We start from the raw sequence: 27,720 nt of genomic DNA, 5'->3' as shown, positions 1-27,720 counted from the left end.
TCTCAGCCTCCTCCTAAATTACACGACCCTCTCTTACCCCCCTCGCGGATGTCCCCCGTGGATTGAGAGAGCCACTTTTAGACGTCCTCCATTAGCCGACTGAGGGGAGAAAAATCCTTGATGATGGAAGTGGGTTTGCAGGCTGACTGGTCGGACTAAGTGACCCTTTGTCCGACAAAGGAAGCCTGAATCAGAAACAATGTCGAACGATCATCACTGCAAGCTGTTGCCGACTTAATTTAATTCTATACTGAGCCAGAGCTCTGTATCAGACAGGCAGCATTTAAGTGTATTAAACAACAGAATCTTGATCTTTGCTCTGACCCTGCTTGTGAATACGTTTGTGCTCCATGGATGAGAGTGTGTGTGTGCACACGTGGTCGCCTGTTGTTAATAGTTAATGAGGATTGATGTCTGAAAGTGGCGACCTTGTATTAGGTTTCCTAGTGGAATCCATGAATATTGATCCTTTCAGTTTGATGCCCTGTTGGACATACAATTCCCTTTTTTGCTCCATGTTTTCTCGGGCTCCTTGATGGTGGCACTTGGGATAATTAATGGGGTTTAGTTGGTGAGAAGGGGCTTCTTACAAGAGAGGATGATGTTCAAGTCATTTTTTTTAAAATATTCTTCCTGTAATTCCTATCCTGAAAACCAATTTACATTCCATTCCTGCATTACACAGGTTAGGTAGCCGCCGTACACAAAGTGATTGAAAGACTTTGTTTACATTTTTCCATGGCGAAGATTAATAGGGGGATGATGCATACAAATTAATCAGGATCTGATTTTTGTTTAAAAACATTACTCCTCAAATTTACAAATTCAGCAGGAAGACAATATAATATAAGTGACTTTTTCCACAGGGGGTGCCAAAATCAACACAAACCCAAGTTTGTTACAGGAGCTTTGAAAAAGAGCCTGAAATCAAAATATGTTTTGTGTGCAAGATGTCTTGCACACATTAAAAAGAAAATACCTTCTCCTATTACTTTTTACTTTAACTACAAATGATCTATTTATCTATCTAATCTATCTCATTGTTTGTGCTGCTGATCGAAATCATCCAGACCCTCATGAGTGTGGCTGTTAAGTTGAAGAGGTGCTTGATTGGTGCGAGATATCTGTGTTATCTCTTAAGCAGAGTGAGGCTTCCTGTTCTCAGTCTTTATGCCAAAGTAACCAAATCTGTCTGTATTTTCATACAATGGACAGGTGATTAATGGTTTTGAAATGTTCCAACACTGTAAAATGTTTCTTTGAACATTATAGTTTCACCATCAGATACTGTGTATTGGTTACTTTTAAGGTTTGTTGTTTTTGAGGCGACATTGGGAAGTTTAGTCATCCTAAAAGATTTACAATTAAGACCGACCACAGGCATTCATGCCCATCCACAACAGTCGTTAAAACTCAGTGGGTTCTATAAATGTGTCTTTCACTTCCACTGTAAGGAAATGACAGTCGGCGTGAGCAATCAGCCGCAGATTCCTGTTATTGCTGCTGGTTACTGAGCTGCCAACAAACATGTCTGGGAAGGTCAGTGACTTCACATAGATGCACAAACATTCGAGACCGGGCCGCTCAGATCAGCTGTGGTTTTCCCCAATCTGAATCCAGGCTCTGATTTGGGACAAAACATGTGTAATGGCTGATATTCTTCCGAAGCAAATGGTGCTTATGGGTCATATCCTTCTGTTTAGCCTTTATAAAGGTTGGAGGCCTTTTTGACAGCTTTACTGTGCGTGTAATGTGTATGTCTCTGACTTCTAGTTTTAGTCCCTGACACACATATTGGCTGGTGAACAGCATTTCTCCTCTAACAAGCAATGACAGTTTAATTAGAGTATAACTGTGCCAGTTTGAGTGGTGAAGGAGTGAGCTATGTGGCAGAGTGGTGAGCAATGCTGGGAAAAGGAGAACATTAAACAAAAACAAAAAAGGAGTAATCCTATGTTGCTTTTCTTATTCTTTTACTGGGTAGCTCTACATTTATTGTACCTAAATGGCTATCTAAATATTATCAATAATTATATTTACACATAATAGGTTGAACGTTGCCTTTCTTTGCTTAGTTCTACATAAGGAAAGTGCCTTATCAGCTTTGTTCTTGAAGATGATTTCGATGAAAACTTCCAGTACTTTCTTCATCAACAGGACTCCAGTGTGAGCCCTGCATGCGCCCAGATGCTAACGCTGTTCCTCTTACTTTTGTGTTGCAGGGGGCCCGTGTCTGGCTGAGACACAAAGACCAGCTCCACCCCTCCACCGTCAGCTCCTGTGATGATTCATCCCTGGTCCTTACCACTGACTATGGGAAGGTAAGAAGGCTTATTATTTTTTCAAGCCGTTGTCCTGAACATATTGCATCATGTGATCCATCTTGTATGTGAGGAGGTTAATTGTTTGTACATGTGTTTCGTGTCGGGGTCCAGCGTTGGGATCAACACCTTTTGTAAGAAAGTAAGAATGACAGGAATGGACCCTTGTGTCAAGTCATTCGCCTGAGCTTATCTGTTTGGCAGATCATGGTGGTCTTTGTGTCTGGAGGAAATCCTGTTCGACACAGAGCCAGAGAGAGAGAGAGGGAGAGGGAGAGAGAGCGGATGGTGGTGGAAGGTTAAAAAATAGATCCTCACTCAATGTATGTGGGTCAAAAATGAGTTTCCAGTGGCTCTTTGGGAATGTCTTTGTACTGAAATAAACCGCTTGGTGGTGCATGATGGTGCAAAAGCTCCAGTTGGTCTTTTAATCAGGTCAGGGTTTAAGTAAGCAATAAGGTAGGGCCCAAGGACTGACTGACTGACTGACTGACTGACTGACATCACTTCCTCTTCCAGACCTTTTTTTTTTTTTCTTTTTCTTTTTTGCAAAGCAAAAAGTCTGGACCACGATAGTTAGTTCTATCTTTAAAACACTCATTTGTTTATCATGTTTGATTATGCTGATAATGAAGGATGCCTGAATTAAACAGAATATTAATCGGCCACATTTGAAACGCATCTTTTGGGTTTTCAGCCTTTATTGACTGAAAGCTGAAAAAAACAGAAAACTCAAACAGAAATCAGACGACATGATGCTGCAACGGGTGAGGATTGCAATCCGATGTGGGCCACTCGTGTTGTTGTTGACTCAGCCCATGTCACTGGGATGCATGCAGCAACAGGAAAACTGTCAGGGGGTTACAGTAGTAGGTGAACTGTAGTTTCACACATTTTTAAGATTGTATTTGGTTTGTTCTTTTGAACTTCAGTAAGAAAGAAAACCCAGATTACCAGCTTTATGTTCTAGATCTCTGATGCTATATTTTTTTATATGATCTTGTCTTTAGGTTAGGATTCCTTTTGTAATGATAATTAAAATGGTCTGGGGGGGGGGGAAAGATGCTGGATTATCAGAATCTGATATCAAAGGTCTCCTGAAAATAAATTGGCTCATAAAAAACACTGTTCAAAAAGACTAAACAAAGCAGCACAGGATACAAAGTCTTGGGTCTAATGCTTTTTATTTGAAACAGGATTTTCGGTAAGAAGGCTTCTTGATCAGCTACCACAAAAGACCCTGTTATCGACAGCAAGGTTGAAAAGACATCCACTTTCTTCCTTGTGTGTGTGATGGGCTCACTATACATATTCAGTACTCAATGTCAAAAGTGTATCATCGTCATCAACTATGATTTTTATCGCAATCCCCTGTGGATATTCATTGATCACACAGCTTCAGTCACACGGCTTCTTTTGAACCACAAGCCAAGGCTTTGTGTCGTTCTTCGCTGAGTCCATGACTGTTTGTATAAAAAGCGTGGCATGTGACTCGAGGTCATCAGTGGAGAATGAAGGGCCTTTAGCTTTACTCATTAACAACTTTGAATAGTCTCTTTCTTTTAGGGGTGTTCTTTCTTCCATCATTTCTTTTCAAACTTAGTTTCATGCAATTTGCTTGCAGATTACAGTATTAGCAAAAGACGAGTGAAATGGAAAATATGAACTCATCCCTTCCATGTGCCCTCATCCTGAGCACGTTGGTTCAATGTTTCTCTGGTCAGCGGTGAGGATTCCTGCAGGGTGAGAAGGCGATGTGTGGTCAGAGGGGGCGGATTTGGCTCTGCATAATGGAATCCTCATCTATCACATCTGAGGAGGATTTACAGCTATAGGTCGTAGTTTAAGAAAATAATCAGACCCCACTTCTTATGATCTTGGTGGGAGAATGGAGAATCTCACAGGGTGTTGCTCTCAGTCCAAAAGCTTGCAGCGCCCTCAGAGGAATTTAAAAAAAGAAAACATTTGTTTATCTTTTGTTCAATGAGCAGGATCATGGTGTTGAACTGATGCTGACCTGTCACATATGATCTTCACATGCAAGCCCAGGATCATCTGGTCATCAGGCCACACATATGGACGTCTCCTCTGCGTCTTAGTCCCGAGACATTGCAGGCAGAATGACAGGAATGTGAGATTAAAAAAAAACAACAAATTGTCTCCACCCTCCGGGGTCGCTGCCTGACCTCATATGATCCCCTGGATCACATACTGTATCTGCTCATCTTATTCTAATTTTCAGATTCAAGTGTATAATCTATATTTAACCCAGCTTATGTAAGGGTTAGCATGTGTGTGTGTGTGTGTGTGTGTGTGTGTGTTGGGGGGGGGGGGGGAGTGGGTGTATGTACTGTCTATCTGTCTGTGCAGTGTCAGATGTGGTTTAGTAAATGCATCCTGGCAGAATTTCCCCCTCTGTGTCGTTTAGATATACCATTATCCATTGCTACAGTGCTCACACTAAGGTGCAGCTCCCTGTCTGAGTGCTCTGTTCAAGACACTCAGACACAGCTGTAACAGGCTGACTTGGCTGCTGTCATATTAACCATCATATCAGAATCCATCACTGTCTCATCCCTGCACACCACAGACCTGTACGAAGAGAAGACACAGCAACATGACACACACACACACACACACACACACACACACACACACACATGCAAATACACACACACACACACACACACACACAGCTTGTGTGTGTGTGTGTGTGTGTGTGTGTGTGTGTGTGTGTGTGTGTGTGTGTGTGTGTGTGTGTGTGTATTTGCATGTGTGTGTGTGTGTGTGTGTGTGTGTGTGTGTTGTGTGACCAGATGGCACCAGCTGGATTAACAGTGTGTGAGTTATTCCCAGTGGGAAGCACATGTAAAGAAAAGCAGGAAGAGGCTCTGTCACCTAAACTACAGTAAATATCTGCAGGTGATGATGTCATCTTCGTCCTACTGTACAAATATATCAGTCTTGAACTGTTTCAGTGTTGGGTCTTGGTTTTTAATTAGTCGAGTTCAGACTGAGAGAAAATATCCGAGATGACTCAAAGTGTGATTTCTGAAGTTGTTTCCAGCCGGCTGCCCTGCAGCCTCTGTGCTTTAAATAGGGCATTAATGGCCCCTCAGTCTTTTCTGCATTACTGCTGAATGGACTCATTATGTGATGATGTACATTCACAAGTGTTCTCACAAAAATAACATGCTAACACAAATATTATTGTGAGCATCTGTTTTGCAGTTTTTTTTTTATTGTATGTGAGGTGATTATTGATGTGAATATTATGATTGTTCTTTAAGCAGTATTTCAACATAGAACTCCCACTTTTCCCTTTAATAAGCCTATCGCCTCATGACCCCCCCTCCCCCTGTCTCGAGGGTCTGGGTGGGATCCCCCTTCAGCAGATGGATTCACTGTAAGACAGAGGCCGAGTCAGACAGAGTGAGAGAAAAAACAAACAAGCGAAGCAGAAGCAGAAGCAGACAGTGATAAACAAGACAGTGTTGATGTGCACAGGCCTGTGATTTAGTTTGTGCACATGTGTCATTTCTTAAGGCTTGACTGTATCTGCCATTGAGGGTCTGCCAGCCTGCTCCGCCCTGATGTGTGAATATTCAGGAGAGCTGGTGGAACAAAGCAGCAGCAGGGTGTGGTTTCAGCCCGGAGGAAACAAAAGGAAAGGAGCGCTACAGCTGCAACAGAGTTTAAAATTCAGATGGTTGTTTTTGTCAAGAAAGCTATTCACACGATTTAGTCTGAATAGTTTAATAAGAAATTAGCATTTTGTTTCAAATGTTTAATTCACAACAAGGTATGACTTTCTACATAAAGTACCAAAAACATTTTTTTTATATGTTTTAAATCTCTGGGGAAGAAAATTCAGACTGCAACTTGCAATTCCTTTTCATTAATAATGAATGTGTTGAGGACAAATTGAAAAAGTTGTTTATGCAATTGAGACATTGCTTCTCTTCAGATTGCAGCAGCTTTTGGTGATTTATATGACAGAATATCTGTAGTTTTTATTTTAAAGCTTCAGTACTTTTAAATCTGTAGGAGCCAATTTACTGTGTGTGTGTGTGTGTGTGTGTGTGTGTGTGTGTATTTATGTATTTATATTGTATTTTCAAAGGTCTTAGTTTATTAATTTAATTCACTTGGATACTCAGTGGTGATAATGGATATTGGGTTAATTGGTATGGTGTTGTGGTTGAGTGTTTGTAGGTCAAGGGTGAACAGGAAATGTTTTTTTATAGATGGTGAGAACATACAGTTTTTAACGTAATGTAACATGAACAAGAAGAAACTATTCTTATCGGGCAACAATCCTTCATCATCATCATCATCATCATCATCATCATCATCCTGGTTTGTCTGCTTCATTTGTTATAACAAAGGAGAAGAGTCGTTTCATTTAGCGCCATATGGTGATGATGTTTTCACCATATGGCGCTGGTTTCATTTTGGACATTCGTTTACTTTTTTGGTGACACACGTCGACCTTTCCATACACCTTTAAGTGACTTAATGTATGATTTAGAAATATCAAGATTTGATAATCACTAAGTCGATCAATCATTTAAGGAAAGGAGAGTGAATGATTGAGAACTGAGTCTTGTCCTCAAACTCACAATTCAATTAGATTTCAATTCTTTGGTTTACGATTCGATAATGATCAATAGGCTTTGATATTGATTTAATTATACATAAAGACTCATCACAGTACCTTCTTTTGCATTGTGTGTAGCTTTAGAACAAACAGACTCAAAAATGTATTTTATGGTTGTATTATTCTTTAATAAACAAAGAATAAAACATTAAAGTATAGTACAATCTAAAGTGCACATTTTTGCCTGACCTGAATTCACAGCACCCACAACGCCCCCAGTGGAGAGGGGTGGCATTACATCGAGAAAAAAAACCATCTCAGGATTTCTTTGAATGTATATTGAATTGGAAAAAATTATAATTACAATGTGCTGATGAATCGATTTTTTTTAACCAGCCCTAGTTGAAGAGTATTGAAGTATTGAAAGATGACATAATTTCAAGAAAACTTGTGAGCAATGTAATTCTTTTATTTTTGACTATTTATATGTTTTACAAAGTAGAAGACTGCTGTTCACGTTTTTAAACAGAAGTTAAAGTACAGTTCATTTGAAGGCAAATAAAATAAAGTTCAAGACTCGAAACAAAATGTTCTCTTTTTTAAATCAACATGCAGGTTTTTGGTGTTGCTACTACTATTTTATTGTGTGCGGTTCAGCCCCAACAATATAGTGTCAACATCAGGCTCCCTTAGCAGAGGACTGCAGAGTACTTTTTCATAAATCTATCACATGTCACATGTTATAATCACTATCATCAGAAATCACACCCTTTTACCTAACAAACCAACAGCATTAAATGCATTGCAACAATTCACCTTCATGCACTGGCTGAAAGCGACTGCAGCGCATCAAACCATTGTTGAATTTGTTTAATGGGAGTTTAAAATCAATAACAGCAGACACAGTGACATCACTTCAGGTCAGTCAGGGGGATTGTTGGTGTCCGTTCAGCCCTAAAGCTCCTGCATTATCAATGTGTCAGTCTAACTTATTGTTCTAATGGCCTCTTACAGAACATTATGGAAACTTCTTAGGATTGTTATGAAAATGTGCAAGAGTAATAGACAGTGTACTGGGAATTTTATGCACTTGTGAGTTGTGATCCATCCATAAGTTTGGTTGAAGTTGTATCAAGATGGTGTTGTTGAGTCAGTAAATAGTGTGGAAACTACTTTGTTGGGACATACATAAATGTTAATGTGAGATACTGTGGCTGTGATATCACAGCTCAGTATCTTGCAGGAATTACCACAGAGGGGAAACAGAGGGATATGAAACCTATTTTGAACCTCCTGCTCAGTTCTCCATGAGCATCTCTGATGTTTTCAGGCATGAAACACCCCAAGGCTCCCCCTGTGAAATCTGAGCAGAGTTATCCACAGACGATCAAAAAACAAAGGTCACCTTATATGAAGAGAAAGACTAACAACCCGAAGATACAAACATTAGGAGACAATTCCTCTCTTGTGTTGTGTTGTGGAAAGAGTGCTTTCCAAATACGCATACTCTTTGTGTATTTGGCTAGAGCTGCTATATTTGTTTTCCTGCGGTGAAACTTGAGGTTCTCCCTGAAATCGAGAGTGTAACATGGACCTGAAGCCTTTTCTAGATGTTTGTTATCCTGTATTATCTTTGCTCTGAGCCGCCTCTGAGTAACTTTGAACTTGTGCCTTGGGAATGTAAAGAATGCTGACACAGGATTAGGATGTCTCAAGGGTCTTTGGTTTGTTCAAGAAAATGTGGGACATACGTATATGTGGATCTATAGGAGCTATAGGAAGCAATTTTTTTTATTTTTCAATTTCCTGGCACGTTCTTACTTATTAAATAAAATAAATTTGAAAAGCATTGATATTTATTTAGTTTTTTTGTTTGTGTAATTTACATAAACTAAATTCAGGTACATATACTGTCGGCCTATAACAAATATCTGCTTTTTGTAGTTTGCATCTTTTAATTCAAAAAACTTCAATTCAAGGGCACACAGAGCAGCAAATAACGACAGTGCAACTATACTAAAACATTTAACCAATCAACAAAGAATAAAGTGTGAAGTGTTTTAGAGCAAATGTAGCCTATATTTCTTTCGTGTTATGGCATAACACTTTTCTCCTTTTACAATGTTTAATTCCTAAAAGCCAATTTAATAAGAAATAAATGGCCTGCTCAATTTAGTTTGAGTTTTTTGTTGCTACAGCCTGACGACAAAGACTAGCCTATGGTAGCTAATTAAGAAAACATAATTCTGTACTTCGACACTTTAAGTGTTTTACTGTTCTACTGCACTGATCTGATGTCATCATTTATCTGCAACCTTTTTAAATACATTTTAAATCTTTAAATAATAATCTATACAGTAATAATATAAAGCTATTGTCTTGTAGCGCCAAATAAGAAAAGTGCACTGCTATTGGAAAGTATGCATTTGTCAAGCTAGCAAAATTTGCTTTTTGGATTTTAAGGCCAAACTTTTTAAGGCTTTATTGTTTTTTAGCATCATAATTAGTGAAACACACTGAACAAAACCAGTTACATGTCAAAAAATTCTGGGTTGCTCCGAGGCTCCTTAACAAATAAAGGTAGGCTACAACAAGTAGCTGTGACCCAAGCTAACCCTAACTTTCCCTCAGCTTGTTTCTTGTTGCTTAGCTTATTAGCTTGTTTGAATTCTCTGAACATGCAACAATGACAGAAACGTAATATATAATAATAATAATAATATGTTTATCGTGTACATAGCCTACAGCTTTTAAGTATGTAGCTTAATTGCACTATTAGAAGTGTTGTGTATCAACCTATGCCTAAGTGTCTATCTAAATGACAGTATTATTTTATCTTATCTTTTATTGCCTAAATAGCTGAAGAGCACAACAAATGATTAGAAAATACCATATTGTATTGTTTTATTAAAAATGTAATGATAGTAATTGTAATATTTTAATCAAAATAGAAAAAAGGACATTGAAACGTCTCTAGTTTAACTATCACACCAAGTGAGTGACGTAATTAAATGTAAAGTGACACTGCTGATTATGAGTGCAAAGCCTGTTACACTGTGTTTATCAGCCAGTGAGGCCCTGCCTGGTGAATCGGGGCCAATTTGCCAGAGAGGATGGGTGGGGTTTAACTAAATGTTTAGAGGACATCTGGCCGTAAATCTGCAAGGCTCTGCTCCAGCATGACATCACTGCAAGTGCTGCTTACTCCCTTAAGGTGAAAGGCCGAAGCTTTCACAAACCTTAATACCATAAAAACATGTAGTAAACCACTGATGGCTGCATTGTTATTGTGTTGTTTTCTGAGCGTCTGGCAGACCAGAGTCAGATCAGTATTTCACATCCAAACCTTTAAAAAGAGCTACACAATTAACTATGAACGATGAGGCACAAATGCTATCAAAAATAAAGGTTTCTGCAGTCACAGAAGTATTTTTGGAGTACTCTAGCTTTCTTACGAGGACACCAACTTATTTAAAGCTTCATTTATCATCATTCATTATATGATGATATGATCAGAATTAACAGTTGTTTACAGGTTAGATGATATCTATATAGTTTTAATGTCATCTGCTTTACTTTTTGTTCTAACCATAATGCCCTTTTAACCCTTTCTTTGATTTTCTGTAAACTTGTGTGACAGCAGACCCTTTTTTCAGCTCACTATAGTGACAAACTAGATATTTCCTTTAGGAGGTTTGTTGCTCAAGAGAGAGCCAACAGCAGAATGAATGTTGTACTTGTTACAACTTCATAAAGGTTTAGTTTTTGTTCCACTGCCTATCAACAAACATGCTTAACATACTGTATTATGTTATATAAGTTGCATTAATTACCTTTAATAAAGTTTTTGCTAGCTCAGATTTCCTTTAAAGATTAAACTGTCACCGACACTCACTAATCAGCTTCCTCTGTCCTGACTCAGCAGTACTGGGGAAAAACAGCTTTTACTTCCATCTGGGACTCATTCTGAATACACCAGTATAACCATCAGTAATGCACAAAGACACCACAAACCCAGCTCCATGGCCATAAGTATTGATCTCTACCCAGATTCCCATCAAGTGACCAACACGGTCTGTCTGCTATCTCCTCTCATGTCTCTCTTCCTCTAGAGTTGTGATAGCCAGAAAGTCTGCCTGACTCTCTGTGGATCTCTGTGGGTTTCTTAGACTGCGTTCCCGTTTTATTTGCTACAATAGAGACACTGGTGCTTTTTACGTCTACTTTTCTTTGGATTCAAGTCAAGTCTAAACGAAACAAAATTTTCTTATCATCCTCTGTAGTTCCATTGTTCGATCGCATACTTTGAATGATGTTGTCTGGCATGCCATTGAATACAGAATATTTAAATTTAAAATGACGTTTAATTTAGTTTTATTTATTTATTATTATTATTATTATTATTATTATTATTATTTTTATTTTATTTTTAATTTTGGGGGGGGGATTGTTATAATGAAGCTTTCCATTTTATGACTAGACTACATGCTGTATTGGCTCAAAATGAAAAACTAATATACCAAATTGTTTATATACTGTAAAATAACTTATGCCCCATTTCCTTAGCAAAAAACGTCAAAATGGGTTATTTAGTTTAAAAGTTGTCAGCTCAATGCTGCAAAATGAATAATGCGACACTCTGCTTGCACATCCAAACCCCCTCTGGACTTTTTTTTATTTATTAATGGGCAAGTTTCTAGCTGAAGGGAAACATATTTTCTGGAAGTTATACTTATACTTACTTTTCAGGCTGCAATTTCAAATTAAGTTGACAAGCTTTAAAATCCAACTTTCTTTTCTTTTTTTTTTTGTTTCAGGTAATCTACCTCCAGAGGGCAGAGCTGAACAGGGAGATGGTGTACCCAATGCACCCGAGCAGCATCGATGGCGTACAGGACATGTCCACGCTGGCAGAGCTGCATGAAGCCGCCATCATGCACAACCTCTTCATGCGCTATCAGAAAGACAACATCTATGTAAGGCTCCCCATGATCTTAATCTGTTTGCATAATTCACAGTGAATCACTACTATTGCTATTTGTTGTTCAGGGGGGCATTTTTCTGGAAATTGATTTTTCAGAAATTAAATTATCCGAACAAACAACAACAAGAGGAAATGTCAACAAAAGCTTGATTACGTCTTTCATAGTCTTTTCAGGTGGCATTTCAGGACCACTTAACAAATAACTCCTGTAATACCTTTCAGAGTATCCATGGGAGGATTTTCCTTTTTCCTCATTTTCTCAGTCTCACCCCCAGGATTATTTTCACAGCAGGGCACTGAGGTCTTCCTTGAAACACTCTCCAGGCTTTATTAAAATAATCATTACACGCAGACACATGTTAAAATCCCATCTCCTAATCCTAGCCCACAGTTGTGCGGCCGGTCTGTCCACATGGCATCAGAGAACAATTTCATTGTGGAATCATGACCCATAAACACACTTTTATGAGGCACTTTTTCCCAAAGCGCATTACCCGAGCAGGAGCTAAGGATCCTAAAATATTACCAGCTTCAGTGTAAAGTAGGCCATGTGTGAGAGCACGACTGACTACAGGTAGTGAGTCAGAGGAAAGACAGGGGAAACTGGGGTGGATCTGCATAAGTGAAATAGTTTGGAAGAAGTGTTGTGTAACTCTAGTCAAGCTTACTATCTCATACTATTTGTTTCTGTTTTATTTCACTGATAATCTCCCTTCCTTGTGTCCTCATTTTTCCCTGTCTAACTTTTGTCTGGTCTTTTATTGCCCTCAGACCAACATAGGTTCCATCCTGGCTGCAGTAAATCCCTATAAGCAGATAGCAGGTCTGTATGATGGCACAGCAGTCGACCTGTACAGCAAACACCAGATGGGGGAGCTGCCTCCTCATATTTTCGCTGTGGCCAATGAATGTTACCGCTGCCTATGGAAGAGACATGACAGCCAATGTGTGCTCATCAGGTAAAAAAAAATCTTTACTTTAAAATCCACATTTGAAATGACAAAGAAGCAGCATGAAACGTGTTCATGAAATCAGTTATGAGTCCTCTGATGGCCGAATGGCTCTGAAAAACCAAACATGTGGTCCGAGTAAGATATTAACTTAAATGGTTAGAACTTTACATTTATTGTCTGTTCTTCTGTCTCCAGTGGTGAGAGTGGTGCTGGGAAGACAGAGAGCACCAAGCTGCTGCTCAAGTTTCTCTCTGTGATGAGTCAAAACTCAGCTAGTACTCCTTTGTCAGAGAGAAGCACCCGGGTGGAGCAGGCACTTGTCCAGAGCAGGTATTGTTTACAATACAACATATAATCCCAAATCTGTTTATGCATCCGATTTATATCATGAATTAACAGCTGCTAATTAGTGCTTTTCTGCTCCTCTGTCTGCAGTCCCATCATGGAAGCCTTTGGCAATGCTAAAACTGTGTACAACAACAACTCCAGTCGCTTTGGCAAGTTTATCCAGCTCCACTTTTCCCATAACGGAAACATCCAAGGAGGCTGCATCATCGACTGTATCCCTCAATGAGTCTATAACTTACTGCAGAGAAATAGGATTACAATCGTGTCTCCTTCAAACTGTGTATTCATTTTACGTTGTCATTGTTTCTCCTTGACTTTAAGTCATCAGATCTGCTCGAAAAAGTAAGTTCATGTTGAAGCAATCAGTTGCAAAATCTTTAGCAAGTTGATTGTTTGACTCAGTCGACAAAATCTATTCACCAATGAGAAACCTTTAAACGTTGTCTTTTTACCATCATCTCTTTCCAAGAACCGCGTTGTTCGACAGAATCCCGGAGAAAGAAACTACCACATCTTCTATGCTCTGCTAGCAGGCGCTGACAAAGATCACCAAGGTTGGTTTCTTACAGAGAGAACACTTAAACATTAAACAGGTCCCTATGTAGTGATGAAAACAGACAGATAAAACGGGGGACAACGGCAGAGCCAGATATATTAACCTCCATTTCATCAAGTTAAAATTACTCTCCAGTAATTGAAAGTATCTTTATCTCGTTATGTCTCCCAATCAACAATCACTGTAACTGAATATACCTAACAGTAACAGGTTTGCAATTTATATGCGACACAATCAATAGCATGATAGCAAGGATCAATCTAAAGGACTTGGATTTCTATTTTTCAAACCAATTGGTATAGCATTTCATATTACTGTGAGTTTTTTTTTTTCTTTTAAAATTTGAATTTGAAATACTTTATTAATCCCTGAGGGAAATGTAGGTTTACACTGTGTTACTTTTAGGGACATGCTTCTCGCACACATGCTCAGACTGGACCTATGGACATGCATTGGTGGAGAGATGTCAGAGTGGAGCAGTACACTTACGTTGTTGTGTGTGTGTTTTTACGTGTGTGTGTGTGTGTGTGTGTGTGTGTGTGTGTGTGTTTCAGATATGTACCTCCTGTCTGAGGATCCTGAGTCTTATCATTACCTGAGCCAGTCAGGCTGCATTCAGGACAGCAGCCTTGATGACAAGCAGCTCTTTAACAGTGTGATGGTAAGGAGGAGAAGATGTAGGTTTTAGTGTAACTGGTAAGTTCTACCTCCAGAGGGCACTGTGTGCCTTTATCACTGGAATTACACTGCCTTACAGGAGAAACATGACTTCTGGGAAACTTTTACCCTTCCGTGGGGTTGTATTTCATGTTGACATTTTCAAACATGTATCTAAGATAAGGTGAAATATGTCAGTCCTATCTGCTGTCATATCTTAAAGGAATCTGGTGTGTGTTTATTTTAGTATCTTTCTGGTGACATATAGTCTGACTTTGTCTATTATGTGTTGCAGGAGGCCCTGAAAGTGATGGAATTCACGGAGGAGGAGATCAGAGACGTGTTCAAGCTGCTCTCTGCAGTCCTCCTGATGGGCAACATTGAGTTCATGACTGCTGGCGGTGCTCAGATTACTTCCAAAGGAGGTAGGGGACGAAGTAAACAAAAACATTAGAAAATAATCATGTAATACACAGAGTGGGCTAGATTGATTCCTTACAGTATTGATTTTAGTATCCCATCTGTAATGCACTGTTTAAACCTGAAAGAACTCAAGGACAAGTCTTTAACACTGGAGTTATTTTTGTATTCAGATATTGTCTTCCTGCCTGTCATTATTCCAATGAGTGCAGGTAATTGGATGAAAAGTGATAGTATACTATTCAGCTCATTTGGAAGTTCTTTAAGTACCGCGTTGGATGCTTGTGTCTTTGAAATGAAAGAACAGTAAAGTAATATTTACCAGGGTCTGAATTGAGAGTGTCTTTGAGAACATTAGCGCTACAATAGAACATATGCTAGTTATGAGAAATGAATCATCTGGAGATTTCTTGAATTTAACAGCCACATAAATCATTCATTCCTTGATAAACCATATTATGTTAAAGCTTAGTCTTGCAAAGCCAGTGTTACTTCCTCAGTCAGAACTTTATTTTTAAATCCTGAACATTCAGTTGATTTCTTTAGATTTGTAAACGACAGTATGACAGTGTACACTATAGGAGTTTTAGCAAAGACGGACTCCTGAATGCAGATTTAAGGGGTACATCTTACAACAGTAGGCACTACTGTTGTTGTTGTTGTTGTTCCTGGAGTTCGGTGCTTAAACTTGAATTTTTCTAAAGCAGGTATGCAGCTTTACACTAATACTGTTCCACTGTTCAGCACTACTTCCCATACTCTGAGTTTGATTGACATTGCAGCAGTAGACGGAGCTCTGAGCAGGCTGTAACATGAGCTTGAGGCTTCTTTGTTCGCTTTGTCTGACCTCTTTTCAAATGAACCACTGAATACAGTGAATGCAGAAAACTCTTACTGCAGAGCCCAGAGAGTAGAGTTTCCTTTACACTGTATAGAATTGCGTTTTCTATGTCACCTCTGTTGTTTAACATCAGGTTAGAAACACCGAACAGTCTGCCTTACTTACACTTAAAGGTACACATTTGTGTGTGTGCGTGTGTGTGTGTGTGCGTGTGTGTGTGTGTGTGTGTGTGTGTGTGTGTGTGTGTGTGTGTGTGTGTGTGTGTGTGTGTGCGCGTGTGTGTTTCAGTTGTCAGTAATGTCAGTGAGCTGCTTGGCCTGGACTCCTTCCAGCTTTCAGAAGTGTTGACCCAGCGCTCCATGATCCTCAGAGGGGAGGAGATCTGCTCACCTCTCACTGTGGAGCAGGTAACAATAACACAACTTCCTTCATCGCGGGAACGAACAACACACACACACAAATCCTGAAACTTTTCCTCCATCACTGTTATTTTGCAGTTATCTTTTCCCCTGATTTAAAAAAAACACAAAGCATACAGGAGAGGCTTGTTAGTTGCACCCTGTCCTCCCTCCTCTCCCTCCCTCTGTCACACACAGACACACACACACACTCATTCACACATACAGCCTTTCTCCGGCTCTCTCCCCCACATGCCTCTCCAGATCCCTTGCGTGACTCCCAGCCATTTCCTGCTTTTTGTCTGCCAGATTCCTGGCACAATAAAGCCATCATGATAGTGATCTGAGTCAAAAGCACAATAGGGCCAATGACTGAGGCTGAAGTGAGTCTTCTCTTCTGCAGCCTGCGCACCCAGGCACAGAGACGCTGGCGTGATAACTCACTCTTTGACTTCAATTGTTGGTGCCTCGTTCGGTGATTAATGTGTGTATTTCTCTGTGTTCAGCATGTGTTATCCTTTTCAACGTACGCCACAAGAACATTCTGACGCTTGACACCATCCTTTCTGGTCCAGATTGAGCCTTAACGCCCACTCACATGCATAAATATCAGGGAATATGCAGAATGGACCTTTGCTAATATCACACTGTCACAAACGTCATAAGAAATCGTTCCATCAGCAGACAAAGACGCTGCTGCTCCTTGTTCACACTGGCCTTTGAAGCAGCTTGTCTCTTAATAGAGTTCATTATTCCAGTGCTGGAGTCAGTGAGAAAGGCTTCTTCTCACAGCGGCCAGGGGTCACCCACCCCACGACTGCCAGTTCTAGCCCCCCCCCCCCCCCCCCCCCGCTCGCTCTCCTGGACAAACAGCTATTCTTCTCCGCTCTGTGACGGAGATCCTGGAGCCACCAGTTCCCTGTTCACACCGGCTAGATGCAAGAGGTGACGGGGCTGTGATTGATTTCTCAAAAGCCCAGGAGCATTGTTACCCCAAATACAGTACACGCCGCCACACTTTTGGTTTGTTTTCATTTCAAGCACAATGCCCCAGACGGAAATACAGCTGGCTTTAGCGCAGACTTTTAAAACGTGTTCACATGTGGTTTCTGGCTAGAGGGCTGACTTTGCTGCAGCGGGACAAAAATCAGATCTGAATGGAAAAAAGAATTGAAACATGAAAGAACACAAGGACTTGGAACTGGTTTTAATATTTGTTTGACCTTTGTGTGGGGTCACAAGTTACTACAGCAACCTCTGTGGGGTAAAAGATCCAGGGATATACACTGATTAAATAACGTCAGGATCAATAATCCAGTATTGTTGGTAAAAGTGAAAAAATGAATCCTACCCATCATCTTTGTGATTCACCTTTTTTCACTCTCATGGCCCATCTGAGGCTTCTCTTCCAATTTGACTATAAAGGTTAAATAATATCATCCTACTTAATGTATATATCTGGCACCAGGATCCATCAGAATTGCATTGTGGTGAATATTACATCATAATAATCAAAATATTTGATTGAATATACACCGTGATTGAGCTTACACCCCTGCTACATCCCCAGAGGAGTTACATCTTGGACAGTGATATGTGGATCAAATCCTACCTCGCAGTCCACTTACTAGCTTCTCTAGGGCTTCTCATGGACGTGACCTTAAAAGTCACGTTGGACAGTTCACTGTTCATGTTTGAGATTTGCAGGGAATTGTCCCGAACAGATGATGTCCCTGTGTTGCTGAGAGGGATAATGGTCTTCAACAAAAGTTATCCGAAAGTATGTGACATATGAAAAATGGGTCCTATATTTGCTTTGTTGTGTATGTGACAAATAAGTCCTCATTGTCTGCACTTTTTGTCATTAGAGTAAGAAGTATGATAATAAGTTGTAGGAAGACTCAGGACTTTCCACAAGTATCCTAAACCTTTGTGACGTAGTTACGGGAATTTTTTCAACGTGCCATCTACCTTCTGAAATAGCTCTTGTTGGGCTGACTAGCTTTTTTTCCCTCAATTATTTCTCAATTTACTCATTTTATTTCATCCAAGCAACTGCACACTCATTCACGTTGCATTCTTTCTGGTTGCCAGCAACACACCTGCCAAGTGTGAAGTAAATCATTTGAGTAGTTGTGAAGAAATTCAGATTCAAACATACAGATCTGAAGACAAAATATTTTCCTTCATAGCTAGATGTCAACGAGCCCCAACTAGATATGGCTTCCTATAAAAACTGTTTTGTCTTAAATGTGTGTTAATGGAGCAGAAGTAAAATGTCAGGCAACCGCTTGCCACCACTCCCTCCGCCTGCCTGACCTTTCTGCCTCTGTTGGAAGTGGAAAGTAAGATGCGACAGGGGGATGCTTCCTTATGCAGGGTTAAAAAGTATTTTTTTTAAAAACCTAAACGGAAAAAACTATTTTTTCAACTCCATTTTTTATCTAGTAAATACCGCCTGCTTCAGTGCGTAAATCTTGAGATACCGATGATTAACGGCTGTTTGTTGTGACAACAGATGTTGTCTAATCTGTGGCAGAGAGCAGACAGATGCTGACATAACTCACCTTTATCTATAAACAACTCTTTGTTTAATAGACACTCGACTCAGGCTTCACAGTCCAATCATCACAAGTGTTTCAAACAGCTTTAACCGCCGTCTGATTAAAGATGTGAAATGTTTAAAGTGATATACTATATGTCCTTTATTCAAAGTTTCCTTACCGTTATTCTTTATGTCTGTATGACATCCATACTATAACCTCTTCTGTTCGTGTCTTTTATCTGCAGGCTGTGGACTCACGGGACTCTGTTGCCATGGCGCTCTATTCTCAGTGTTTCTCCTGGATCATAATGAGGATCAACCAGAAGATCAAAGGCAAAGACAACTTCAAGTCCATCGGCATCTTGGACATCTTTGGCTTTGAGAACTTTGAGGTGAACAAAAAAAAAAGCTTCTTCTTAAGAGTCATTGACCTCATGTGCAAGTTTGAATGTTTCTTCTGTTGAGTTCTTCTGCTGTTGTTCTCATCTGGAAAAGGTGATGTCACATGCTTCTATACAAGGAAAATGTAAATATATGTCAGTGAGATACTTGTTGAAGTGTGCAGCTGAGCAGACATTTGACTTTGAAAAACAAACATTAGGTTTATAGGCATTTAAGAATCTGATAACTGCTGTCCTAAGTCTTTAAACATGTTAAAATACAGATGTTTAAGCTCCACAGCTGACATCTTCTTCTGTCCTGCAGGTGAATCGCTTCGAACAGTTCAATATCAACTATGCCAACGAAAAACTCCAGGAGTATTTCAACAAGCACATCTTCTCTCTGGAGCAGCTTGAGTACAACAGGTTGGCATGATTGATAAAAACTCCGAATGTGAAGACGTACATTTACACAGATAAGAAATGTATTCAGGGGAACTCTCATACCCTCGAGACTGTCCCACAGACAGATAGTGCTGGGTTGGCGATTGGGATGGGGAAGTGGGTGGGGGGTTGGGCCCTCCTCGGGGCGACACAGGCAGCATGCCAGAGATTTGGATTCGCCTTAGTTTCTCCCCCAGACAGTTGTTTTCCTGTATAATGAGCCAGCAACGTGGACATGGCTCATTTCATCACATGCTCATACTGGACAATGCAGCCATTGTGTCTTCCAAGTTGTTTATGTTTTTGTATTGACACCCTGCTTCTGTGTGTGTGTGTGTGTGTGTGTGTGTGTGTGTCTTTGTCAGGGAGGGGATCCAGTGGGAGGCCATAGACTGGATGGATAATGCTGAGTGTCTGGATCTCATAGAAAAGGTAAACAGGCAGCCAGACAGACTCCAAGAGTGCAAAGTCACCACCAGGACCGATCACTAACCGCCAGTGGGAGCACGCTGCCCCAGCTGCCACACTGCTCTCACACTGACCTCTCTGTACAACTCTATCATTATGTAGTCTCATCTTGCTGTGTGCACAGTAATGTACACCAGGCAGCGGTTTAGAGGTATGGTTGAAATGAAACATTAAGACAATTGTTTTTTTTGTTTTTTTTTTCCCAACAAGAGGTAAAGTGATGGTTATAATTGATATTCTGCAGAGAGAGGCTTGTGACTAAGACGTTTCTGGGTTTAAATCACAACATACCAAAAAAATGACAGCAAGCAAAAGAAAACCCTGCAACCTTTTCCCCTCTATAAGATTGGGATGTGGCTTAGATTCCTGCTGTATTGGTTTGACTGGTGAAGGAGGTGTTGCTGCCAAACCTTATGCCTCCGAAGTAAACTCTTTTTTACAGATAGAAAAGAAGATTGATGAACTGCTATGCTGTTTCCTGTACGCATTGTTATGATAAAAGCTGCCAGATGCTCCACAATGGGATTATAACTAGTTCCATCATGACTGTGGCATGTTTCACACTCTCTGCCACTCTCTCTGTGTCTTCTTTAGAAACTGGGCATGTTGGCTCTGATCAATGAGGAGAGTCGCTTCCCCAAAGGCACCGACTACACCCTTTTGGAGAAACTGCACAGTCGACACGCAGTAAGTCAACGCACGAACATACACACACATCTTTAGACTACCAGGACGCTGCAGTTTCTGTTCCTTCACATTCTCACAAAAACAGCAAAAGGCAAAAGCTGCTGTTAAACCTGTTGAATCCCCTGTCGCCTTTGGTGCAGCATTGCACCTCTGTGAAGTGTTGGTAAAAGGCCTCTGAGTATTCTAACACGCAAACACAACAATGCTGAAATGTGATCGGCTGTATACGTCAGGCCTGATTAGCTTTGTGTGAGGAGAAAAGAGTGTACGGGAGAGGAATGAAGCCTTAAAGTCTTACAGCAGGATAAGAGCTGTGTGACTTCATGTGGGAGGTGTGTTTAGTACTGAGATTAAACATGTATTACTTCATTGACAGGAAATCAATCGAGAAGAGGGGGGAAATGTAACATTTGTTGTTGCAGTAGATTTTTTTTTTTCAAGTCGGAGTTCTTTGTAAATTTTAGACACATGAACAAAAAAAAGCCTAATATGTGACATCAGGACAACCTTTGCTTTTTAAAGCAAGAATGATGAATAATTAAGGAAAGACAAACAAAAGAAAAAAAACCAATTATCTTTATTAATCTTTTCAAAAACAGTCATTTCTACAAAACTAATGAGAGTAAGGCAGTGCTCAAAAAGCAAACGAGGCCTTTATAAATCTGGTCTCATGAGAGGACAGAGAGGTTCAACTTATAATAACAAATATGTTCCACATGTAGTTCTAACATCTGTCTTTGAAACAGAAAAAAAACACACGTTTTCAATGTATTGTTTGATAAAAGTCACCTTTTTTACTGACAATTCACTGCGCTCTGAAATCCATTTCAATCATCCGTCATCTGACGGATTTAAACGAAGTGTCGACTGAGAATGACTTGGCAGTACATTGCGTATACATCTTGGTGTTGTTAGTCATAGAAAGTCAATACATTTTACTGTGTATAAATGTGTTTTACTTTTTCTTTCTCGTCTCTAAAATGGAGTCGTTGCTTTATCCTTTCTTCTCAGACTAATCAGTACTATGTGAAGCCCAGAGTCAACGATCACCAGTTTGGCATCAAGCACTACGCTGGAGAGGTAATTAACACTCACACAGATTCAAATAAAACTCCCTAAAGGAGAAAGTTAAAAAAAAAGTGGGTTAGTAGTAGTGGAGAAGGACAGCATGCTTTTTTTTTTTTCTCCCAAAATGCTCTACATGATGCTGATCCTGGCCTCTCCTCCGAAAAGATTAGGGAAAGAGCTCAGCTAGAGAAAGTGAATAAGGCAGGAGGTTTTGGAAGTACTGGTGTGTGTGTGTGTGTGTGTGTGTGTGTGTGTGTGTGTGTGTGTGTGTGTGTGTGTGTGTGTGTGTGTGTGTGTGTGTGTGTGTGTGTGTGTGTGTGTGTGTGTGTGTGTGTGTGTGTGTGTGTGTGTGTGTGTGTGTGTGTGTGTGTGTGTGTGTGTGTGTGTGTGTGTGTGTGTGTGTGTGTGTGTGTGTGTGTGTGTGAGAGTGTGTTGGGGGGGGGGACTGATAAAAAATGACCTTATGAAGCCTGCCTCAGACAAGGTCTCCTCAGTGTGAGCATGGAAGCTCAGTCACAAGCCTGGCATGGTTGTCTATGGCAATGATTCAGTCCAGAAAGGACAGGCAGGCCAACCAGTTGTCCCCCCCTCACACACACACACACACACACACACACACACACACACTCTTTTTCCGCGGAATTGAGTTGACTCTCTGAAAGCTCCTTCTGTTATCTAAAATGGTAACGCAAGTTCAGTGGGGGAAATTGATGCCTCCTCCCATTGATTCGATTATCAGTGTGGTTCAAGGGAAATGCAGTCAGTTTAAATTGAGTCTCTCCAAACAAGCATGCTAAACCTTGTGGACTAAGGGGCCAAACATAAACATTGTAACACTGTATGAGCCTTAAGAGATGGCACTCGAGCTGTGTGTCATTCCTCTTGATGAAGCTGTGTCTCTGCAGCATCATGAGACCATCCCGCTCAACCTGAAGCGTGCAGACAGAGAAGCTTTTGTATGAGCATGTTTCAATGAGAGGGGTATGGAGTGTAATTAGTTTGTCCGTGATGTATAAATACATGTGTCGTCAAGTTTAAAATCTCATGTCTCCCCATCAGCCTCCAGTCTTGTAGAATGAGGGATAGGGGTTGTTATTGGATTATAGTATACACACACAGCTGAGAATACGAGCTCACACGCACACACACACACACACACACACACACACACACACACACACACACACACACACACACACACACACACACACACACACGATCCTTATTAGATTAGAGTGAGCATTTTCATTTTACGTCTTTGCCTCAAATCTTTTCTGTGAACTTTCATAACACGGAGACACGCACACACACACACTCTCACACACTCTCACACACACGCGTGTTAACACCCATACAGACAAACACTCTGAGTGCATGGATTTCAGGGCGAGGAAAGGAATGCTATGTTGCTAAGACGAAGGCTGAACTGAACTGAACAGGTGACTGCATTAACACACAGGCCCTCCTCTGCGCTCACATCGTGCCCTGTCCCCCCCCCCCCCGTCTCTGCTCATACCCACCATTCAAACACACATTCACAGTCCATCTTATGTCAGACTTAGTGCACATAGAAGTGCAAGATTTCATTTTAAAACTCAAAGTTTTTATTCTGGATTTTGACTGTTGTTATTTAATCGATCCGGTGTTAAGAAAAAAAGACAAAACAATACAACATAAACAAGACAAACCAGATTTAGAAGGCTGGTGCACTTTTACTAGTTAGGGATTATGAATACAGTTATGTTACAGATGCAGCATTTCATTTACTGTAAACTTTATTGGAACAACGCTTGATAGCCCCCTTGACATTATTAAGGAAAATAGCGGTGGTTTTTCAATAAGAATTCTCTGACCACAAAAACCGTACATTAAATGGGTCCATACAGGTTCATGATGTACTTATAAAGCTCTCTGGATTTGAACCACTGACTTTTATGACTGTGTGTGTTCTACTGCTTAACAGTGTATTTTATTAACCAGTATTCTATTTGCAAATACAATTGAACTGAAGTTATTCATGTGCATCATTATCCACAGTGCATTTAACATTTTAATGACCCAAGTGTATAATTACTACATCTTTACCTACTGTAATTCTGTTTTTTGTTGAACTTCTCATAGTTCTTCTTTGTGCTGCTGTATAACCATCAAGTCTTTTCTTATTGTATTTCTTCACACAATAATTCTTCCTCTCCTCTGTTGTAGGTGCTTTATGATGTGCGTGGGATCCTTGAGAAGAACCGAGACACCTTCAGAGACGACATCTTGTTTATTCTCAAAGACAGCAGGTATCACACTTGTTGTCTGCACACGCCTGTGTTCTTTACTTCTCTTTCTTCGTTTAGTTTTTCACCATCGTGTCCCGTCTTTTTGCAGGCTGGACTTCATCTACGACCTCTTTGAGCGTGTCGGCAGCCGAAATGGCGACGAGACTTTAAAGATGGGTACAGCCCGACGCAAGCCCACCGTCAGCTCTCAGTTCAGGGTGAGACTGAAGTGTCTGTCAGACAAGTTTCACTCCCAGCCCAGCACTCAAGATTGTATGATGCTGTCACCACTTAGACAATGAGCCAACAGTCTCCCATGTTCTGCTGCATGTAATTATCACTTAACCCTTAACATTTGACTTTCTTTCTCTGCATGGTGAGTGTGAGCGGGCAGGCAGAGAATTAAAAAAAAGGCTAGAAATCACAGAGAGACAGTGGGAGGAAAAGAATGCTGTCAGTGTGTCTGTTCTGCAGAGAATAATGGGTGTTGGGATGTAAGAAATATGTGGTTATGGTCGTGGAGAGGGTGAACTGAAGGGCTAAGCTTAGCATGTCCGAACTGCAGTATGGAGAATAGAGAGAGAGAGAGAGAGAGAGAGAGAGAGAGAGAGAGGGAGCAGGGGAGATTTTGGCAGACTGCCCTGGCCTACAGTACTTAAAGCCGGGGGGATTAGGGTTGATGGCTGGGCAGAGAGAGGCCAACCAGGGGCCAATCATACTCTCCTCTGCCAGGCCCGGCCTTGCTGGAGACAGACTGTCTGAGGAGAGCGGGGCTGACAGAAACTGCAAGGTTCGAGGGTCCTCGCAGTGTGTTTGTGTGTGTGTGTTAAAGCAAATACAGACTGGCCAATGGCATGCAAGTGAATAGTGCAATTATTGAAAATGGTAAGATTGAATAAATCCTTACTATTTGATGAATTTTGTCCACAATACTTTTTAATAATACACTTTAATCTCACGGTTTTAAGTTTAAAACTTTTTTGTTGTGTATAAATGGAAACTTGGGACACATAATTGACTTTTTATTAGTGTAGTTAACTTTAAACTTTAAGAGAAATCATGTACTTTATACTTGTAGAATATTGCAAAAACCTTGATTTTACTCAGTAAATGTGTATTCGTTGTGTTCTCCGAAAAAAGAAGTCTTTGTTTTATTTTTGTTTTTTTTTGTTTTTTTCATATGAAACACAACATGTGCATTTTGTTTACATTTAAATATGAAAAACAGAAAAAATAGAATTTACTTACTGGTATACAGATTTAGCAAATGCATGTAAAAGAAACAATAAACAGTAAACAATGTTTTGGCTTTGAAAAAGATAATTACTTAAGTTAGTATAAATGGTGGTTATGATTTGTATAGATAATGAAACAAACCTTGTATGAAAATTGGACTTTCAGTAAATAGGAACATTTGTTACATGTTGTTGTTGATGTGTTTCAGGACTCTCTGCACTCACTGATGGCCACACTAAGTGCCTCCAACCCCTTTTTTGTGCGCTGCATCAAACCAAACATGGATAAGGTAGGTCATGCAAATGTAATAGCATCAAGTTTAAAAAAAAGGGGAAAAAAAGTCAGAAACCCTTTCATGCAGTGTTGTAAAAAAGATCCCCTTCAGAAGTAACAGTTTTTTTCTCTTTTTACACCAAATGTGTATTACTTATAAACTCATGCAGCAGCCCTTCTCAGCTGTGAAGACTCTCATTGTGCTTGCTGAAATAATAGGGCTGTGCAGCATTACCGGTACATTCCTACCACTTTATCCCCTTCACCAGAGTTCAGAGGTCACTGCTGGCTGCATTTCAGAGATCACCGCTGCAGCTCGAGCAGTACATTTATATAACGGGCCTTCATTTCTGGACCACTTACTGTATGACTTTATAACTGCCAAACCTCGACAAAAATCTGCACTGTCATCCGATTTCTTTTTTTAAGAATATCGGATAGTGATAGTATTGTGTGACAGAGTGAATTGGCTTTTCTGCATGCTCTGTGTCATCTATTCACACATGTTTCCCTTACTGCATAAGCATTAAAAGGTCACTTTGCTTGTCTTGCCTTCTTCCCCTTGGCTTGACTCCTTTTTCTTCTTTCCGGGCTCTCATTCACTGTTGGTCACACTCGCTCACCTGCCAGTCGCTCCCTGAGATGGAACAAGCTGTGTTTGTGTTAATCCTTAAGGATGACAGGATTGCGTGTACAAACGTCTGACATTTCATGCAGACACACACACACACACACACACACACACACACACACACTTAAATGGAATGTATTGGTGCAATGTGCTTTCAATTGCTCATCTTGGAAGAAAATGTCACCAAGAGTAGGGTCAACATATTCTCACTCAAACAAGTCAACATGGCGTACCTCTTTCAGCCCCCCTAAGTCCTCCACTAAAGAGCAGAGTTCAGAGCTCATGTTTATGAGTCGGTATGTGTGTTTGATTATGAACGTGAACGCATGCAAGCGTGCTTCTTTTTCCATACATACTAGCATTAGTCTGTAATTAGACTAACACGTTTGGGGAATGCGGGGGTCTCGCATGAGGCTTAAGCAGCGCCGTCTGACCTCTGGCTGACAATGGCGTTGGTGTGGTCCCTGTAGGCGGTCATGCCACCTGTGCAGAGGTTTGAGGCGGCAGACGTCACAGATCCTTTCTGATATGCAGGCCTGAGGATCATTGGTGAGCTGTGAACAATGCAGCTTATTATTCCAAAAAAGAAAAGGCCTCCTCTGGTAACCCTACCATGTTCAGCTTTCTCCTCTGATAGAATTACTCTCCTGTGCAATAACCTGATCGTTAATGTCAAATGATAGCGCTCAGCATGGTTATTTACTTTTTTCGCTCAGGTTTAGCATGACTCTACATTTAAATAGGTGAGCGGTCTCAAACGTGCCTGCAGTGTTCAGTTGTGCTAAAGTAAGGGGTTCAGTCCCACCCAGGTCCTGCAGCCACATGTCCATGAGTCCTTGGGCAAGACAGTAACCCCAGATTGCTCCTGCTGCTATGTCAGCGGCGTGTGAATGTGTGTGAATGGCTGGGTTAATACTGATGGAAAGTTTAGACAGCAGCCTCAGCTGTCAGCGTGTGAATGTGTGAATGGGTAGGTGGGACCTGCTGTGTAACTCGCTTTAAGTATTTAGAAGACAAGATAAGTCCATTTATCATTTCCTATCTCTCAGAAAGAATGAACCAGTGTTTCCTTGTTTGTACATTTCATATTGTGAAATGTGTTTTTATCCACAGAAGGCCAACCAGTTTGATCCTGATGTGGTCCTGAACCAGTTGAGATACTCCGGGATGCTGGAAACTGTGAAGATCCGCAGGGCTGGATTCCCTGTCCGCAGAACATTTCAGGACTTCTTCAACAGGTTGGAAAAACACCCAGACACAGACAGAACTGTGCGCACCAAAGCTGATGACTAACTCCCACATGATACATTTCTGTTTGACAAACTCAAAAAAAAAAAAAACCCAAACCAGACTAGAAAAATGTTTTCCCTGCTGTAATCCAAACAAGACTTATTTCTTTCAACTGTTCTTCCCTATCTAAATGTTTGTGCTTATGTGTGTTTGTGTCTCCAAAGGTACAAGATGATTGTGAAGAACATCCACGCGGATGATGACAAACAGAGCAGCTCAGACCTCCTCGCACTTCATGACAAAGCCAAGAAAGAGTGGCAACTAGGGAAAACTAAGGTGAAGCACATAATGCACACGCACACACGCCCAAACTTGTTCATGTCACAAAGGAGGACATTACTTTGACTTACATT

The 27,720-nt window shown here is 40.5% G+C and overlaps 1 protein-coding gene across 1 annotated transcript in view; it reads left to right on the top strand.

Moving 5' to 3' along the window:
* Positions 1-27,720, top strand: part of myo10l3 (myosin X, like 3) — a 54,030-nt gene that overhangs the window by 11,644 nt on the left and 14,666 nt on the right. Inside the window, exons 2-21 of the mRNA XM_079357733.1 lie at positions 2,223-2,321; positions 11,739-11,897; positions 12,677-12,864; positions 13,054-13,188; positions 13,294-13,418; positions 13,535-13,548; positions 13,676-13,760; positions 14,317-14,423; positions 14,715-14,844; positions 15,969-16,087; positions 18,869-19,015; positions 19,329-19,429; positions 19,813-19,879; positions 20,510-20,602; positions 21,614-21,682; positions 23,876-23,958; positions 24,047-24,155; positions 25,382-25,462; positions 27,191-27,315; positions 27,532-27,643. Of these exons, the coding sequence (XP_079213859.1) occupies positions 2,223-2,321; positions 11,739-11,897; positions 12,677-12,864; positions 13,054-13,188; positions 13,294-13,418; positions 13,535-13,548; positions 13,676-13,760; positions 14,317-14,423; positions 14,715-14,844; positions 15,969-16,087; positions 18,869-19,015; positions 19,329-19,429; positions 19,813-19,879; positions 20,510-20,602; positions 21,614-21,682; positions 23,876-23,958; positions 24,047-24,155; positions 25,382-25,462; positions 27,191-27,315; positions 27,532-27,643 (2,148 nt within the window). The remainder of the gene's footprint in view (positions 1-2,222; positions 2,322-11,738; positions 11,898-12,676; positions 12,865-13,053; positions 13,189-13,293; positions 13,419-13,534; positions 13,549-13,675; positions 13,761-14,316; positions 14,424-14,714; positions 14,845-15,968; positions 16,088-18,868; positions 19,016-19,328; positions 19,430-19,812; positions 19,880-20,509; positions 20,603-21,613; positions 21,683-23,875; positions 23,959-24,046; positions 24,156-25,381; positions 25,463-27,190; positions 27,316-27,531; positions 27,644-27,720) is intronic.

Source organism: Symphodus melops (genome assembly GCF_947650265.1).
Source record: "Symphodus melops genome assembly, chromosome: 12".
NCBI classification, from domain to species: Eukaryota; Metazoa; Chordata; class Actinopteri; order Labriformes; family Labridae; genus Symphodus; species Symphodus melops.
The sequence above is the reverse complement of the archived record's forward strand: the minus strand, read 5'-3'. Positions and strand labels throughout refer to the sequence as shown.